The sequence below is a fragment of the Oncorhynchus mykiss genome, chromosome 7, assembly GCF_057628025.1.
Source record: "Oncorhynchus mykiss isolate SJ-2025 chromosome 7, ASM5762802v1, whole genome shotgun sequence".
Taxonomy (NCBI): Eukaryota; Metazoa; Chordata; class Actinopteri; order Salmoniformes; family Salmonidae; genus Oncorhynchus; species Oncorhynchus mykiss.
Window position 1 is genome coordinate 38202004 of NC_143028.1, and position 20722 is coordinate 38222725.

General features: G+C 42.9%; 1 protein-coding gene across 2 annotated transcripts in view; it reads right to left on the reverse strand.

Moving 5' to 3' along the window:
* The window catches only part of kaznb (kazrin, periplakin interacting protein b), a 164208-nt gene that overhangs the window by 129690 nt on the left and 13796 nt on the right, over positions 1-20722 (reverse strand). For both annotated transcript variants that reach the window (XM_036983293.2, XM_036983298.2), the window contains exon 2: positions 415-572. In XM_036983293.2, the coding sequence (XP_036839188.1) occupies positions 415-572 (158 nt within the window). The remainder of the gene's footprint in view (positions 1-414; positions 573-20722) is intronic.

Here is a 20722-nt window from a genome sequence, read left to right on the forward strand (position 1 = left end):
ATTGGAGTGAATGAACTATAAATACTCTAGTCTAGTCTTAACAGCCCAAGTATGAGTCATCATAATATGATTGCCCTCTCTCTTTATGTAGTGTTGTGTCTCTTGTCGTGATGTGTGTTTTGTCCTATTTTTATATTGCTTTTTTTTTTTTTATCCCAGGCCCCCGTCCCCGCAGGAGCCCTTTTGCCTTTTGGTAGGCCGTCATTGTAAATAAGAATTTGTTCTTAACTGACTTGCCTAGTTAAATAAAGGTTAAATAAAAAATAAATAAATAAAATTGCTGTGAAAAGATCCTGCCTCACTGGATTTCAGTAGGCTCCAACAGCAGAGACTTGTTTCCCCTTTTGACTTTTGCCCTGGTTTTAAAGGAGGTGAATGATCAGGGGTCAGGGATTAGAGATCAGGGGTTAATACCTGTGCGTCCATGAGCAGGTGCCTCATCAGGGCCATGGACTTCTTCAAGGTGTCTCTCTCTCCGGGCATGAAGGCCTCACCCTCCCGGGACAGAGTGCCGGGCCTGGTCATCATGAAGTGGACTATCTGGTCATTCAGACTGTTCAGAGACTGGACCGCTAGGAGAGAGAGTGAGACAGAAAGAGAGAGAGAGAGGGGGGGGGGGGGGAGAGAAAAAAAAACGTTCAGGGCCATGCATATTTAATTTGACTCACACACAAAAGACACACACAACATTTACAACAATAAGACAGTCTGCCTTTCCATCCATTGCCATGGTGACCTGTCAGCTCAACTGATTTCCCTCACGCTGGCTTTGCTCTCCCATCTTCTCCCTCCCTGCCCTGGCTGATCTCTCCCATTTGCATTCTGAGTGCTGAGCTATAATCGCTCCCATCCCCATGGCCACAGCTACAGCACCGCTCCATCCACTGGTCTCCTCTCAGCATTAATCCCTCTCTCTCACGTAACCATGGGGGGGGGCATCATTAGAGTAAGTCCATTACCGGCACACAAGTCTCACTCCAGCCCATTTGCTGCATTTGTTCATGCTGTAAGCTCCGGCGATCATGCAACCCTTTGTTTTTCAGCCACTAGAGTCGAAAGCAACAATATGCGCAGCACTTTCAAACTAACACACTACATTCACTTCATAGAGACCTCGCCGCGGAGGCTGTAAATGCCCCATTAACCTCTCTGGCCCAAACCCCTATGATGGGAGCACTAATGTGACCATGTCCTGTATGATGGATAATGACGGTCTTCACTTCAATAGGCAGCTGTGCAGACCACACAGGCTATAGTAGCTGTCTAGGGGTGAGAGGAGGAGGTTGTGCTTGTCTAAGCAGGTCAGCATGTCAGACGTTAGAGCAGATGACATTTGACCTTGTGGTGGGAGGCCACACTGGAGGTGAAGAGGAGGGTGACCTGCAGAGTAGGTTGAGAGGTCAGCGGGAAGTGGAACCAACACTGGTCACGTGTGACCCCGTCCCAGATGACAAGCAAGGACAGTCTATCAACACAATGATGAAAGATTTATGTTCCCACCTTTCAGCATTTCATTGAACTGCAACAGCATCACACAGGCAGGGAGACATGTTTATGAGCACGCAGCCCCGCAGGCAGGCAGCGACACACATCAAATCAGAGGCAGGGAAAAATGTAATGTTTATGGCACCGGTTGACGAATGGATTCTAATTTGACATTCAACATTTACGAGGTGTACAGTACCTCTTTCTGGCTGAAAGACGGGCGGCGGGCAGACAGGCTGCAGTGTAATAAAACGCTGCTGTTGAAAACGACATTCTGCCCGACGTGGGGAACAGACTGTACTCGGAATTTCCATTCAATGCATTCTGTCAATGACAGAGAGAGATAGCTCAGCTCAACAAAAAAAAAAGCAATTCTTTAACAATCCAACTTCAATATGGCAAAATAGAGTGAAAATGCAGTTCTCTCAAATAGGTTCCCACTATTCACATAAGAGGATAAAACAAGCTGAAGGTAGGTTATTACAAAACCATCTTAGAATAATACTCCAGTTCTCCTCTTTACTTCCAAGTAAAGTTCTGTAACAACCTCTAGACTCATAAGACCCGTGACTCCTTACATTACTGTAGTTCCCGGGTACACAACTCCGGTCCTTGAGGGCCACAGGGTCTGCTGATTTTCATTCTGCGCTTTTGATAAACGACTGTTTACCTCTGGGAAAACAGATATGTACACTCTCTGGGAAATCACTAACATGAATTGATCCATTAAGTTCCCGGTAGAAATGAAAACATGGGCGGCCCCTCAAAAAGGACTTGGTGAGGTGCTCTCCTGCACACGTTCCTAGCTTCACGTGTGATCATATTCACACAGCAAGTGCAAAGCAGACAAGGAATTAGCATGGAAATGAACACACGCCCCTTTATTCTACAGAGAGTACAACGGTAGAGGAAATGTCAGCGCTTGTTTTTCAGATCAATGATTGAATACCTTGCCTAAGCATTCAAATCACCTGGAGAGCTGACCATGTGTGAACTCAAGCATTTGATAAGCATAACTGAGAGAAATGTTATCACTGCCCTTGCTCAGCAAGCGCTACACAGCTTATATCATTATAAATATAGGGAAATGTCTACTCCCTTCACTATTTGCTCAAGCATACATCTTTAAAGTCAATAGCGTTTTGTCTTTCAGATAGCCCTCTGAACAAGGTCTCTGTAATAATTGATGTTCCCAAAATGATGTACTTTTTACTCCATACATTTTCCCTGACACCCAAAAGTACTCCCTGACACACTTGTCAAGAGAACATCCCTGGCTCTGATCTGGCAGACTCACTAAACACATGCTTAGTTTGTAAATTATGTCTGACTGTTGGAGCGTACCCCTGGCTATCAGTAAATGGAAAAAAACAAACCGTCTGGTTTGCTTAATATAGGAATTAAAGGAATTTGAAATGATTTATACTTTTACTTTTGATACTTAAGTATATTTAAAACCAAATAGTTTTATTCAACTAGTATTTTACTGGGTGACTTTCACTTGAGTCCTTTTCTATTAAGGTATCTTTACTTTTACTCAAGTATGACAATTGGGTACTTTTTCCACCACTGCACCTGTGAAACAGATGAGGGGAGCTCATTACAGGGTCTGTAGAGCCACTAAAAGACACAATGGCATCAACAATGAACTGTACTGAGACCAGTCAACAGCAGAATCATAAAACTGTAAGAAAACAGTTAACTCTTATTAATGTAATAGCTCTAGAGGGGCATTTGGCGCTTAATTTCTGTGTTTTGTGATGTTTGTTAAAATATCAATCTGCATAGTGTTTCCTATGGGAGCCAGATTTGTTTCGCTACGGTGTAATAGCAAAACTAACCAATTTAAAAGGTAATGATGTGGTTTTTCACCCAATCCTTCTTATCCAGCCCTGCGATATAGATAAATAAGAATATTCTGCTGGCGCAGAGAGAAATAAAGATGAGCGTTTCAATTCTTCAGCAGCTTTGGGGATCCCTCCCTGCCCTGGTGCTGTGGTACAGTCTCAGAAGCCTGTCTACTGCCAAGGCAATTTAAAATAAGTTCTAAGGACTTCCCTGCAAACAATAATGAGTCGTTAGGACGTCCCAGAGACGTCACAAAACGTTGCCTAAACTCATCAGGACGTTGTGTCAAGGTCCCCTGGAGGTTTTGACTAGTTCCTGGTTTGTGCCGGGGTTGTTTTTAGGACGTTCCTGGGACGTTCTTTGCTCCATGATCTCCTGGAGGTTTTGTCTTTTTTTGTGTGTGCCTGTTTTGCATGTTATTTTGGCATTCATTCATGTCACACATCAGTTTGCAAACAACGTAAAAAATGATGAGGTCCCTCTCCCCCCTAAGAACTTAGCCTACTGACTTGATGTTGCACACGTAGCCTGTTTTAGAGGAATGTCATCCTCGAATGTTGTAAGAGCGGCCCATGTTCTGATTTACGTCGCTGTCCATTTCAAAAAGGGCTGAACAAATAGTTATATCAACTGCTCGCTCATTAATGTCTGCATCCAAATGACGGCTCGTCTCTTATTGGCTCATCGTTCCCTTATGCCATAGTTTGTCCATCTCAATTGTTATTTTGCTTCATGGGTCTCTCTCATGAATTTCTTATTCATAATTTTAGGAAATGTTGGAATGATGCTGTCAGTGCACCAGTATATTGTCCATAAAAGTGGATCCATGTGACTGTGTTTTCCTGGCCTAATTAAATAATTGGCCTAATTAAATAATAACGTTGTATAGTGGCTTTGCTGGCAAGCATCTAAAAATCTTTCCAATATTTCAATACTCAAAACGCTACTGGTCATGGTCCCCTGTATGGTTTTGTCTTGTTCCCGGGGACATCACCTGATGGTCTAAAATAAACGTTCTAGCTAGGGCACGCAGACCATAGTTTCATTACACATCCTCCCCCTTGTTACTGTTGCCAAGCCCATCGAGGCTCTGATAGGTGACACACTGATCCATTCACAACTCTTTGTCTTTTGGCAATGCTAAACAGTGCTTTTAACACACATATTTGACACAATTTGACATACATGACATTGTGTATGTTTAGTCATACAGTAATGACTATTTAACCTGTCCTCACGTGGGATTTACTCACAATTTGTTGGGTCACGGGATTCCGGTCTTCCAGCTACCCCACCATGTCTGTATCAATGACTGATTTCACCTGTAGGCCTATTCCTACACTTTGCCCATCAAGGTACATTTCAGCTATGTTAAAAATACACTCAAGAAAAACAATTATATTTATCATAGTGATTCCTTGAGTAACATTAAAGCCCCACCAACGTTAGAAAACTAAATAAAAAACACAAACTCAAAATTCTGAAATAAGTCAATGAAATCAATGAGAGAAGACAGATTAACTGATAATTAAAATAGCAGTGCAGTTGGCACTCTTTTGTGCAGAGGTGTTATAAGTAATTGTGTAGGGAATTCTGTAATTCTTCAGTCTTTGTGGCATGGCAGAAAGATCAGCATACCCCAGATGCAGAGGTTGTGAGTTTAAATCCCAGGTGGGGTCATATTGATATGGTCAAATGTAAACATACTGTCATTGATTTGATATGAACACTATTTTAGCTGAACAGCGTACAATTTACCTCAAAACCAGATACCATTTCATTACTTTACTTATAATGGTTTGGGACACCTGGAACAATCAGGGGAGCTTCAGGGGACATTGACACAACGTCCCAAGAACGTTCATGGGAACAAGAAAAAGGTCCCCCAGAAAACATTCCCTTGGGACCATCACACAGTGTTCTTAGAACGTTCTCAGAACGTCAGACGGATAACGTCACACCAAAACCCTTAAAGGACCTAATGGGAACATCGCTGAATGTCCTCAGGACGTCTCCTGTTTGCTGGGTTCACACTTCAAACCTCAGGCCCAGGGCTGCATCAATGGATGAGAGGTCTCCAAGGTTCTGAGACCACCAAGAGAATGCCACTCGGCTGCGTCTCAATTGCACCGTTGCCAGGAAAGCACCCAACACAATTATGTTGGGAGAACAAAGCCTGTATTGAATCTAAACTAAAGGCTATACAGTAACATGATCTGTTACTTTCAGAAAGAGGAGAGATTGAGGCTCATTTTGAGGCTTTGGAAAGCTTGCAACTGTAATGCTAATTGTAAAGCTGCTCAAACACAGGCATTTGGACAGAACCATTATAGTTTAGAGGTTTGCTTTGCATAAAATAACCCAATCCCGCTCGGTATCTAACAGCGTCCACACAGGCCTGTAATTTTATTGTTTACCACATTGTTCTGCTTCACTATCCATGGAAGGGTGCAATTCATCCCCTGACTGTCTATGCATCTAAATTCTCCAGAGAAATTGGACACTTTTCTCAAAACCATGCTCCAAACAATATATCTAATTGAGAGCTAAAGTGTCCCCTTAGAGATAGAAAGAATCAAATGGACCTTGTCGACCTCTCAAAGAATAACTGCATTTATTGTGCAAAAGTAAAGCCTTGGTGCAAATAGGGATAGCTGCCAAAAACCCTACTATGCATTGACCACAGTGCTGGCTCCAAAATCTTTCCTTTCTGAGGATAGAATGACAAATACTTCACCTTGGTAAGCCTCATTCCATGGTCCCCCAGAAAGCAACATATCCTGTCACTCTCAACATTGATGTGTGACTGTGTGAAGATGATGCTTAGCAGATGGAGATGTGTGTGTGAAGCTTAGATGTGCTCTATTTTGGGGGCGGAGTAGGAAATAAAAACACAGCACTGACAGCCACTGGATCCAGGAGGCTGATCTAAAAAAGGAACTATACAAGGTTCTGGAATTCTGTGCGTCATTGTTTGTGTTCCCCAGAATCAAGAATCTGAGAATCCACAGACCTCAGTTTATCCAAAACAAACACCCAGACTGGCATACATACAGACATACATGCATACAGGCATACAGGCATACATGCATACATGCATGCATGCATACATACAGACAGACAGACAGGCATACAGGCATACAGACACAGACAGACAGGGCTTGGGTTCCCCTGCTTCGCTCTGCTCCATGCCTACCAGCTTGCAGAGATCCCTTGTGTCCTTATCAGATGTGTGATTCCTATGGCGCAACAGTCTTGTTTTGGTTTGTGTAGAACAAAACCTTCTGTTCTAATCACGAGCTCAACACAACACTTCAATCTGTCGCAGAGTGACAAATGGGAAACACTCACATACTCTATACAGACCCCAATATACTAAACACACACCACTGACACTTGCACATTAGCATATTAATAAATCATAGTATACATGTACTATCGACACATCCTTTCCTAACGAGGAAAGCTTTTTTAAATACACACTGTAAGTGGTTGCTGTAGTGTTAGGGAACAGCACCAGCAGCATTAGCCTAGTGTTGACAGCCCAGCACACACAGCAGAGGCTTTAGTGGAGCTGACTTTAAGGTGCAAAGACGTGCTTGTAATACAGCCGAAATCTGGTCCTTACAGGAGTTTACATAGAAAACTCTTGAATGAGCTATACATGCACTTCTGGTTATAGTTTAATGATATACAAGTCTGCTTATAAACTCAGTCAACTATTTATGAAATTTGTTCATTTATTTCGTATACATCAGTGAATACATGTGTATAAACCATTTATTACGTTAAGAACCTTCAAATTGCAATCATATTGCATTTAAACGATGAACAACCTTATTTCAGTAAAATAGGAGTTTACCCGTGCATGTAGAGAGCAGTTGGGTCTTACTGCACCACAATGGGTTTGGAACCTAGTCTGGACAACCAATCTTCTCAACGGAAAAAGGGAAATGTGATCTTGACAAACCATTTCTGAATGGATCTCGCTTCGTGCACGGGGACATTGTGCTGAATCATGCTGAAACAGGAAAGGGCCTTCCCCACACTTTTGCCACAAAGTTGGAAGCACAGAATTGTCTAGAATGTCATTGTATGCTGTAGCGTTAAGATTTCCCTTCACTAGAACTAAGGGGCCTCACCCGAACCATGGAAAAGAGCCCAAGATCATTATTCCTCCTCCAAACTTTCCAGTTGGCACTATGCATTGGGGCATATAGCGATCTCCTGGCACTCCGCCAAACCCAGATTCGTCCGTCGGACAGCCAGATGGTAAAGCGTGATTCATCACTCCAGAGAACAAGTTTCTACTGCTCCAGAGTCCAACGGCGGCGAGTTTTACACCTTTCCAGCCAACGTTTGGCATTGTGCATGGTGATCTTAGGCTTATGTGCGGATGCTCAGCCACAGAAACCCATTTCATGAAGCTCCCGACGAACAGTTATTGTGTTGACTTTGCCTCCAGAAGCAGTTTGGAACTCGGTAGTAAGTGTTGCAACCGAGGACAGATGATTTTTACGCACTTCAGCGGTCCCATTCTGTAAGCTTGTGTGGCCTACCACTTTGGGTCTGAGGCGTTGTTGCTCCTAGACGTTGCTACTTCACAATAACAGCACTTACAGTTGCCCGGGGCAGCTCTAGCAGGGCAAACATTTTACAAACTGACTTGTTGGAAAGGTGGCATCCTATGACTGTATCACTTTGAAAGTCACTGAGCTCTACAGTAAGGCCATTCTACTGCCAATGTTAGTCTATTGAGATGGTGTGGCTGTGTGCTCGATTATATACACCTGCTAGCAACGGATGTGGCTGAAATAGCCTAATCCACTAATTTGAAGGGGTGTCCTCATACTTTTGTATAAATCGCGCATCTCAAAGACATTTCTTATCTGAAATTTCACTGTAAAAGTCTGAATCTTATTTTCTTATATGTATTGTTTTCACTGAGCCATACAGCTGTGTCTATTCAATTCCAATACATTGACCACGTTCTGCATTCTATCAACATTTTTGTTACCAAGGGAGTGAAAAACAAGAATTGCATTTGCATATTTTAAATTGTTTTATTTTACTTCTTGATGTACTAGAGACTCAAATGGCAACGCAATCTATCCTCTTCAAGTAAACCCTATATTCCTTAAACATATAGCAGTATGAATTGAATGTGATTAAATGTGTATAAAACTGAAATGTATCAAAGCATTTCTAGTCCAGCAAATAAATACTAAAGTAGCTCCCTCAGTTTCCCTTGTGGGGGTCCAACTAATTACACTGATAGTTATTCAGCCCTTTCAGTGCTCACCCACGATAAGCCTACAAAGACACCCGCCCACTCCTACTTCTCAACAATGAGGGCTGATGAAAAAAAAAAAAAAAGGTTTATCCCTCCTTCAAGAAACTCAAAAGTATTTCAACAGGCGCAGTAATCAAAATTCAAATGAAGGCGAAAAAAAAAATCCCACTTACATTTCTAATGAAACTTTTACAGCATATCTCAGTGCTGGTTGCTATGGTGACGGTAGAACCAGAACCTACATCCTCCCTATATGCACTCGTGGGTCTTGATGCCAGCAGGAGCAGGCAGCACTGGCACTGCAACACTTCTTAACCCTCGTACGATCACAATATAACTAAACGCCATTGCATTAACACACGCCTTGAGGGTCACACCAATCAAGTCTCTCTTGAACAACAGTAGCAGTTCAGTGTCCACGTCCAAAGCAAAAGGTTAAAACCCCTGAAACATCTTGTAGAAGTCATCAGCTGTACTCAGCAATGTTAAATATTCACGTGATACAGCCCACTCAGTCAGCAGGGTTCTGCTTGAATAGGAAAGACATTAAAAAGCTATGCTTTAATCATGCTAGGGTGCGTTCAGGTGAGGACCTGACATTACAATATTCTAGCACTTCTCTCTGGGTATACAACCCCTTTGGCAAAAACTGGTTGAATCAGCGTTGTTTCCACATCATTTAAACCATAACAATCTATGTGATGATGTTGAATCAACGTGGAAAGCTGATTGGATTGGCAAAAAGTCAACAACATAAGGGCATTTAGTCATTTTTTTTCAAATCAAATTGTACTCGTCACATGCGACGAATACAACAGGTCTAGACTTTACCGTGAAATGCTTACTTATGAGCCCTATCCAAACAACGCAGAGTGAAAAAGTACGTTTAACCTAAATCCAAGGACACAGTGAAACGTTTTACTGAACTCACGTCAGTTGACAACTCGACCAAATGTAAATCAACACGAGACGTAGAACTGATGCCAGCGCCCAGCAGGAAGGCACATACAGAACTCCTCAAACTGATGTGCAAGCAAAAGAGTATACAAGTTCACAGAAGTGGATAACTAAGACCAAATCAAAGCATGCACCTTGATTTGTCATTTGAGTTTTCTACATTTGTTTTAAGTATGATCAAATTCTACATGGTAAGCAGATTGAATTGTTAAACAAATCCTGGGTGATTTCAGAGTGCATATACCAGTATAGCTGTCACTATGATCCAGCAACATTTCCTTCTGTAAATGTCAACCAATGGCCCCCCAGACCCGAAATAAGAGTTTGACCTAAGAGGCTTGACCTCTCTATCTGTCAGATTTATCCTTAAAAAGGTCAACAGACAGTTGGCTCTGGTTAGCTATGTGGGTTCATCACTATGTTTTGTTGTTACTGACCTGTTGTTCCAGCAGGTAGCAGGCAAACCTGGGGGAAGGTGAGTTGAGCCCTTAAATAGTCTGTGCACTGCATCATTTATTTCAGCATACACTCCCCGTGTGCAGAGATTCCACCTGACTTTTACAAATCAACACTGCCACCATCTGGTAGTTCCGTGGCATGGTAGGCTACTGTATGAGCATGGGCGTGGTGTATATCCCCAAGTCTGGTCTATTTTCAAGGGCTTGTTGATCAAATTCTAGATCAAAGCCTACTATAACATCCCTTCAATTTAAACAGACTGACATCAACTATCACATGCATTACAAATCAAGACGTCCAGATCCACCTCAAATCTTTGCCACACGATCCCTCAGGTGTATCGTCCAGCAAAACCGACGTCTCCAGACGCGGCGTTATCACAGAGAGTTCGGCATTGGGGTCTCCTAAGGTTGTGATTAGAGACAGCGGTAGGACCGAGGCTGTGCAGAACAGGATGCCGAGTGAAAAAGCGGCAGGAGCAGAGCAGCTCGAGGCAGCCTGGAGGAGAGTGCCCTCCACGGGCCCATCGTGTCTTTGATCAGTGTGCCTGCCACCTACTGAGACAACCCAGTGAGCAGCACTAGGAGCTGCTTGGATTCGCCGCTTTCAGTCTTGAGCTTTAGATGGAGCAGCACATAAAAGTCTCCTTCGGCCCTTTAATGTGATATGCCAAAGGCCTGGCTGCATGCTCCGCACTACCAGGGCTGGAAGAGCTTTTCGGTATTATTACACTGACATTAGCGTGCATCCACACAGGCCCAGAGAGCCCACAGACTAATTGAAATGAATGACAAATGAGTGCAGTGAGGCGCTCATCGAGAAGGTGCATGTAATGGCTCTCATCATGTATTGGTGCATGTAATGAGAGGGAAGTGAGAGGAGCGTCTGTCTGGTTGTACGAGAGGTCAGGTGTTAGGGAAGGCCAACTTAACCATCTGGATCGATCCTCAGCCGAAGGTCAGCTAACATTAGCATCCCCATCCTTATGCTGCACGCCCACAACAACCCAGAGCCTACCAGCCCAGAAGCATAATGGAAACTCGGTTACAACAGTCTGTTTTATTCTACTATGTATGAAAGGCAAAAGATGAAGAAGAAATGTCTGAAGGATGGGAGTGGCACATGCTGAAGGAAAGAGAAGAAAATAGACATCTGTGTGTTTCTTCCAGCTGAGAAGAAGAAAGCGTATGAGGATAAGGCTCTTCTCTTTGAGAAGTCAGGGTAAATAGAGCTTGTTAGAGGGGACCCATAGGAACTACACAGCTACACAGACACCACCGTTGTCATCAGGCACATCAAATCCAGTGGCTGAATTAGGGTCCTTTGGAGAGTCCGGACTATGGGGAGAATATGTGACAAATCTGCTGCCAATTAGGCCTGTTTGTGTCTCAGACCCTGTGTCTTGTTTGTGCTTGTCATTCAGGGGAAGAAAATAGGGTAGAGGCAGATCTGTTCCTAACTGTGCAGCAGGAAGGAACGCTGTCTGATAGTTAGCGACTCTTCACAACCTAAAATAAGGCTATTGAGAAAACATTTTAGATCTCAGAATTACTCAAATAGTGCACATTGGGACCCATTATACCCACTTTGAAGCTCAAAATCCAATTTCGTAACCATGAAAGTTGATTATATGTCATTCAAAGGTAGAAAAGTGTTAGCAAAAACTTGGTTATACTGTTTTTATTATATAAGGCTACCAGGTTTATATGAGGCCATACTGTGGTAAACAGAAACAGAAATTCAAAGGCAACTCAAACCAAAGCATACTGAGCTTGACAGTCCCGAAGAAAAGTTAAAGAGCACTCACATCCTTCATACATCAAACATTCCAAGCTCTCCTCACGCATGCACAGACAGCTCCGTATTCACATGTCTGCTAACAGTGAGATCAGGAGAGGGGTGGAGAGAGGAATGCAGCTTAATGATGCTGACAGTATCTCTCCTACTGAGTGCCTACTGAAGAGCCTATTACTGATTGGATCAGACAGGTTATTTATTTGTATTTAATTTTATTTCACCTTTATTTAACCCGGTAGGCAAGTTGAGAACAAGTTCTCATTTCCAATTGCGACCTGGCCAAGATAAAGCAAAGCAGTTCGACACATACAACGACACAGAGTTACACATGGAGTAAAACAAACATACAGTCAATAGTACAGTATAAACAAGTCTATTTACGATGTGAGCAAATGAGGTGAGATAAGGGAGGTAAAGGCAAAAAAAGGCCATGGTGGCAAAGTAAATACAATATAGCAAGTAAAACACTGGAATGGTAGATTTGCAATGGAAGAATGTGCAAAGTAGAAATAAAAATAATGGGGTGCAAAGGAGCAAAATAAATAAAACAATTAAATGCAGTAGGGAAAGAGGTAGTTGTTTGGGCTAAATTATAGGTGGGCTATGTACAGGTGCAGTAATCTGTGAGCTGCTCTGACAGTTGGTGCTTAAAGCTAGTGAGGGAGCTAAGTGTTTCCAGTTTCAGAGATTTTTGTAGTTTGTTCCAATCATTGGCAGCAGAGAACTGGAAGGAGAGGCGGCCAAAGAAAGAATTGGTTTTGGGGGTGACTAGAGAGATATACCTGCTGGAGCGTGTGCTACAGGTGGGAGATGCTATGGTGACCAGCGAGCTGAGATAAGGTGGGACTTTACCTAGCAGGGTCTTGTAGATGACATGGAGCCAGTGGGTTTGGCGACGGGTCGCAATGGTGGGTAGTATATGGGGCTTTGGTGACAAAACGGATTTCACTGTGATAGACTGCATACAATTTGTTGAGTAGGATATTGGAGGCTATTTTGTAAATGACATCGCCAAAGTCGAGGATTGGTAGGATGGTCAGTTTTACAAGGGTATGTTTGGCAGAATGAGTGAAGGATGCTTTGTTGCGAAATAGGAAGCCAATTCTAGATTTAACTTGGATTGGAGATGTTTGATATGGGTCTGGAAGGAGAGTTTACAGTCTAACCAGACACCTAAGTATTTGTAGATGTCCACGTATTCTAAGTCAGAGTCGTCCAGAGTCGTGATGTTGGACAGGCGGGTAGGTGCAGGTAGCGATCGGTTGAAGAGCATGCATTTAGTTTTACTTGTATTTAAGAGCAATTGGAGGCCACGGAAGGAGAGTTGTATGGCATTGAAGCTTGCCTGGAGGGTTGTTAACACAGTGTCCAAAGAAGGGCCAGAAGTATATAGAATGGTGTCATCTGCGTAGAGGTGGATCAGAGACTCACCAGCAGCAAGAGCGACCTCATTGATGTATACAGAGAAGAGAGTCGGTCCAACAATTGAACCCTGTGGCACCCCCATAGAGACTGCCAGAGGTCCGGACAGCAGACCCTCCGATTTGACACACTGAACTCTATCAGAGAAGTAGTTGGTGAACCAGGCGAGGCAATCATTTGAGAAACCAAGGCTGTCGAGTCTGCCGATGAGGATGTGGTGATTGACAGAGTCGAAAGCCTTGGCCAGATCAATGAATACGGCTGCACAGTAATGTTTCTTATCGATGGCAGTTAAGATATCGTTTAGGACCTTGAGCGTGGCTGAGGTGCACCCATGACCAGCTCTGAAACCAGATTGCATAGCAGAGAAGGTATGGTGAGATTCGAAATGGTCGGTAATCTGTTTGTTGACTTGGCTTTCGAAGACCTTAGAAAGGCATGGTAGGATAGATATAGGTCTGTAGCAGTTTGGGTCAAGAGTGTCCCCCCCCTTTGAAGAGGGGGATGACCGCAGCTGCTTTCCAATCTTTGGGAATCTCAGACGACACGAAAGAGAGGTTGAACAGGCTAGTAATAGGGGTGGCAACAATTTCGGCAGATAATTTTAGAAAGAAAGAGTCCAGATTGTCTAGCCCGGCTGATTTGTAGGGGTCCAGATTTTGCAGCTCATTCAGAACATCAGCTGAACGGATTTGGGAGAAGGAGAAATGGGGAAGGCTTGGGCGAGTTGCTGTGGGGGGTGCAGTGCTGTTGACCGGGGTAGGAGTAGCCAGGTGGAAAGCATGGCCAGCCGTAGAAAAATGCTTCTTGAAATTCTCAATTATGGTGGATTTATCAGTGGTGACAGTGTTTCCTATCTTCAGTGCAGTGGGCAGCTGGGAGGAGGTGTTCTTATTCTCCATGAACTTTACAGTGTCCCAGAACTTTTTTGAGTTAGTGTTGCAGGAAGCAAATTTCTGCTTGAAAAATCTAGCCTTGGCTTTTGTAACTGCCTGTGTATAATGGTTTCTAGCTTCCCTGAACAGCTGCATATCACGGGGGCTGTTCGATGCTAATGCAGAACGCCATAGGATGTTTTTGTGTTGGTTAAGGGCAGTCAGGTCTGGGGAGAACCAAGGGCTATATCTGTTCCTGGTTCTAAATTTCTTGAATGGGGCATGTTTATTTAAGATGGTTAGATGGTCTGAAAAGCACAGATAGGGTCTTGATCCTGTGGTCTTGATCTCCAGACCACTGCAGACCATGTAAATGCAGTTTGGACACAGGAACTCTGCCTAGAAGGCCAGCATTCCGGAGTCGCCTCTTCACTATTGTTGTTGAGACTGGTGTTTTGCGGGTACGATTAAATGAAGCTGCCAGTTGAGGACTTGTGAGGCATCTGTTTCTCAAAGTAGACACTCTAAAGTATTTGTCCTCTTGCTCAGTTGTGCACCGGGGCCTCCCACTCCTCTTTCTATTCTGGTTAGCACCAGTTTGTGCTGTTCTGTGAATGGAGGAGTACACAGTGTTGTACAAGATCTTCAGTTTCTTGCCAATTTATCTCATGGAATAGCCTTCATTTCTCAGAACAAGAATATCTGGACATTTTGAGCCTGTAATCGAACCCACAAATGCTGATGCTCCAGATACTCAACTAGTCTAAAGAAGGCCAGTTGTATTACTTCTTTAATTAGCACAACAGTTTTCAATGGTTTTCTAATGATCAATTATGCTAAACTTGGATTGGCTAACACAATGTGCCATTGGAACACAGGAGTCTAGGTTGCTGATAATGGGCCTCTGTACGCCTATGTAGATATTCCATAAAAAATCTGTTGTTTCCAGGTACAGTATTAATTTACAACATTAACAATGTCTACACTGTATTTCGGATCAATTTGATGTTATTTTCATGGACAAATAATGTGCTTTTCTTTCAAAAACAAGGACATTTCTAAGTGACCCCAACCTTTTGAACGGTGGTGTAACATTTCTGAAATTGACCATATTAAATTATCATTGTAATAGCGAATAAATTGACGTCAGACATGCACCAACCCTGTTGCGGATGACTGGGATGAAAGCAGGAGCAGATTTTTAGGAGCAGGACAAGACACCCTCTTTTTGACTGATATAAGGGCGTGTATGTGATAGGCCTATCTGGCTTATATGATTATGATGGTCATAATGCTTCTTGACAGTGTCATAGTGTATTTCCTGCAAGTTATTTAAAATATGGTGAGAATAAAAAAACATGACTGTAAATAATTAAATCACAACAACAAAGGAGGTAAGAAACGTTCACACGAAATTCGATCTCCAGCTGTCCCATAGTAATGAACGAGTTGGAATGAGTCAGACAGGCAGGCAGCGTTTCTCAGCCAGTCGAAGTCACGAGTCAGCTGGCATCACTTTCATGGATGTATACAAAGAAATGTCAACAGAAAACAGGTCAAACTAAACGAAGTCTAGCCACTGTGGTTTGCAGTCTTCCCAGCGTCAGTTTGAAGTGATTGTGTGAGCAAGTGTCCTGACGAGTGAACACATTTTCTATGCTCATTTATTAGCTCATTGTTATGGATGTGTCCAAATGAAACGTCACAATAAAACTTAAACAAATGCAAATGCAGTTACTTTGCTGTTATTCTGGCTGCAAGTAATTGGTTAGCTAGCAAGCAAGGGATAAGAACCTTGCCAGCCAGTATGGCAAAGGAACATTCAGAAGAACGTCTGAGTCGCATCCATAGATACAGAACAAAAAGACTGGACGACTGGTTCGCGTCCATAGATACAGAACAAAAAGACTGTGGACGACTGGTTCGCGTCCATAGATACAGAACAAAAAGACTGGACGACTGGTTCGCGTCCATAGATACAGAACAAAAAGCCTGGACGACTGGTTCGCGTCCATAGATACAGAACAAAAAGACTGGACGACTGGTTCGCGTCCATAGATACAGAACAAAAAGACTGGACGACTGGTTCGCGTCCATAGATACAGAACAAAAAGACTGTGGACGACTGGTTCGCGTCCATAGATACAGAACAAAAAGACTGGACGACTGGTTCGCGTCCATAGATACAGAACAAAAAGACTGGACGACTGGTTCGCGTCCATAGATACAGAACAAAAAGACTGGACGACTGGTTCGCATCCATAGATACAGAACAAAAAGACTGGACGACTGGTTCGCGTCCATAGATACAGAACAAAAAGACTGTGGACGACTGGTTCGCGTCCATAGATACAGAACAAAAAGACTGGTCGACTGGTTCGCGTCCATAGATACAGAACAAAAAGACTGTGGACGACTGGTTCGCGTCCATAGATACAGAACAAAAAGACTGGACGACTGGTTCGCGTCCATAGATACAGAACAAAAAGACTGTGGACGACTGGTTCGCGTCCATAGATACAGAACAAAAAGACTGTGGACGACTGGTTCGCATCCATAGATACAGAACAAAAAGACTGGACGACTGGTTCGCGTCCATAGATACAGAACAAAAAGACTGGACGACTGGTTCGCGTCCATAGATACAGAACAAAAAGACTGGACGACTGGTTCGCGTCCATAGATACAGAACAAAAAGACTGGACGACTAGTTTGCGTCCATAGATACAGAACAAAAAGACTGTGGACGACTGGTTCGCGTCCATAGATACAGAACAAAAAGACTGGACGACTGGGTCTCGTCGCTGGCAACCAAACCAATAGAACGAATGACCACCCGGCTTGGGTAGCAACCCTATATTTGTGTCGGGACGATATCTTGTGGAAGGATGAAATATTATGAATAAATTTATCAAAATCATTTTTTTAAATGAAAATATGTCAATCATTATTTGAATATGTTGGTAACCCATTTAACAGTGATAATGCCCTCGAAGCCGGGGTTTAGAAGATATATTGGCCACGGTTTATTTCCTCCAAACACAGGCTTCTCGGACGTTATCACTCAAATATGTCACAACACAATATGGGTCATGACAGTGTTTTGACCAGGTTATGACAAGTTATGTCAGCTGTTATGACATGACATGGTTAAGACCCTGTCATAACGTGTTATGACGCTGAGTGTCAAGTGTCACCCTGCTGATACAATGTCGCTGATGCAGAAAACTACATTCTCACTGCCAGTCAGCAAACTGATGTACCTCAGAGAAAGTTGACTGTCAAAAACAGAAAGCATTTGACACACGAGACTGCTTTTTCAGGTTCTGAGAGGCAGCGTATGTAAATTATACTCTCACTTCGTGAGCACTCTCCCCAAAATAAGATCAGGGAGTAAATATACCAGCAGACTCAAACCATTTGAAACCTGCCTCACGTCTGCTATATCTGGCTCTGCTCTGCATCGGTCTCAGGTCTGTGAATGCCGTGGTGCTGCATGGAGAGTCCTGAAGGTGTGAGAAGAAGAAGCAGCCTACTGTAGCTAAGCCTCATCATCCTCTCGATGGGTTTCTGTGTTTCCTGCGTCATTGAAACGGAGGCTGCCTGTGTCTGCTGACTCCACACATCTGTCTTCCCTATCCAGTACCCAGCGCCGCTGGCCTCCTTTCCCCTTGGTCTGGATTATAAAACCCCTTAGTTACACTGCTGAGTCCTCCACTGCAGATACACGTCGAGATGCTTGCCAAGCCTCCAGTGTTCCTCTAACAAACGATAGAGCTACAAACAGGGGGGGGGAGTGAAACAAGCTTACGACAAAGATAAAAACAATTTATTCTACGACTGTAATAAAAAATGAATATATCCACACTGAGCCACAACACAAAACCATAATGCCACAGTATCCAGAGCACATTACCAATAGTACAAACACCCATACTGTAGGACAATACTTGTATACCGTGCCTTCAGTACGTATTTACACCCCTTAACTTTTTCCACATTTTGTTGTGTGGGATTCAAATGGATTTATTTGTCATTTTTTGTCAACGATCTATGCAAAATAATGTCCAAGTGGAAAAATGTAACATTTGGAGAAAGAAAAAATCTGAAAAATAAAACACTAATATATCTTGATTAGATAAGTGTTCAACCCCCTGAGTCAATACATGTTAGAATCACCTTTGGCATCGATTAGAGCTGTGAGTCTTCCTGGGAAAGGTGAATTTGTCTCCCAGTGTCTGTTGGAAAGCTGTTGGAACCAGGTTTTCCTCTTTGATTTTGCCTGTGCTTAGCTCTATTTGATTTATTTTGTAATCCTAGAAAACTCTCTAGTCCTTACCGATGACAAGCTTACTCATAACATGATGCAGCCACCACCATGCCTGAAAATATGAAGAGTGGTACTCAATATGTTGTGTTGAATTTGCCCCAAACATAATGCTTTCTATTCAGGACATAAAGTTCATTTCTTTGACACATTTTTAGCAATTTTACTTTAGTGCCTTGTTGGAAACGAGATGCATGTTTTAGAATAGTTGTTATTCTGTACAGGCTTCCTTCTTTTCACTCTGTCAATTAGGTTAGTATTGTGGAGTAACTACAATGTTGATCCATCCTCAGTTTTCTCCTGTCACAGCCATTAAACATGTCTGCTTTTTTATTTTAAACATATCTGCTTTTTATTTATTCAGACTATTTAATCTAACAATAGTTGCCCTTTTTTGCGAGGCATTGAAAAACCTCCCTGGTCTTTGTGGTTGAATCTGTTTGAAATTGACTGCTCGACTGAGGGACTGTACAGACAATTGTATGTGTGGTGTATATTGAGATGAGGTAGTCATAAAAAAAATATGTTAAACACTATTATTGCACACAGAGTGAGTCTATGCAACTTAGTTTGTGGCTTGTTAAGAACTTGTTTACTCTTGAATTTATTATTATTATTATTATTATTATTATTATTATTATTATTATAAGCCTGAATTTATAGGCTTGCCATAACAAAGGGGTTGAATACTTATTGACTCAGGACATTACGGCTTTTCATTTTTAAATTCCCAAAAACATAATTCCACTTTGAGATTATGAGATATTGTGTCAACACCAGTGACAAACAAATCTAATTGTAATACATGTTGAATGCAGGCAGTAACACAACAAAATGTGAAAAAAGTCCAGGGGTGTAAATATTTTTGCAGAGCTCATAACACAGAGTACAATGCGCTTAAATCCAGGAAGAGAAAACAGAGCCTATTGCATGTAGTAGCCTACACAGTCCATAGCACAGAACCTATAGCACATCATCATTCTATAGCGCAGAGCCCATAGAACATCCAAGACATTGATAATCCATATTAATTAGCGCATCAGTAGTTAGTCTGGGCTCACGTTGTGGTGAAATATATAGCCTTTTACAGCACTTCAGTGGCAAGCTCTTTAACAGGCTGGGCACGCTCCACACAGATGGGAGTGCACAGAGCAGAGTGTGCATGTTTGTGACAATGAGACAAGGTAACGGAATAGTTGAAATTGGACCGCCTCTATGCATATAGGATCACCGTCTAAGGCATCGCAGTGCTTGAGGTGTCACTACAGACCCGGGTTCGATCCCAGGCTGTGTCACAACCGGCCGTGACCGGGAGTCTCACAGGGCGGCGCACAATTGGCCAAGTGTCGTCCTGGTTAGGGGAGGGTTTGGCCGGGGGGGCTTTACATGGCTCATCGCGGTCTAGCGACTCCTTGCGTCGGGCCAGGCACCTGCAGGCTGACTTTGAACAGTGTTTTCTCCGACACATTGGGGCACCTGGCTTCCGGGTTAATCGGGCGGGTGTTAAGAAGCGTGGTTTCGGGGACGCATGACTCGAACTTCGCCTCTCCCAAGCTTATTAGGGAGTTGCTGCAATGAGACTAGACCATAATTTGATATCACAACATTGGGGAGAAAAAGGTAAAATACAAAATAAATAAAGTTATTGTAACCCTGTGTTTTCTGAAGGTTAATTCTTTAAAAAAAATAACCCTTGGCACCACAACTTTTCATTATCTTGTATGAAGGTTCAGTGGTGTTTTTCATTAACGCTGAATCTGTGAGCAGGGTTATAATGAAAAAGTGGCTCCAGCTGTTTCTATTTTCAGCAAAATAACATCAGCCTTTATCATTAGATGGACTCGACCGGGGTGTATTGTGTGCTATCGGTCGTGTTTAAGAGCATGCGTGTACCACTTACAGTATGCTGCTTGACACAAGAATTCTGCAACAGAACGGGAAGCTAAGCGTCTGTCAGGAGCTTTTTAATGCCGTATAGAATTGAACAGATCTTAAAACAGCTTGAGCACCGGCGCATGAAAGCAACTGTCACTAAACAAGCCACTCTTCTTGAGTACAAGCTCTGTGATAAAATGTAAAATGGTGTCTGTGTTATCACAAAAGAAAAGCAAATTACCGGCTACTATCTTCAAAAAATGCAGGAAGGTGTGAAATGGGGGCTGTGTGTGTGTGTGTGTGTGTGTGTGTGTGTGTGTGTGTGTGTGTGTGTGTGTGTGTGTGTGTGGTGTGTGTGTGTGTGTGAGAGAGAGCAAGAGAGCT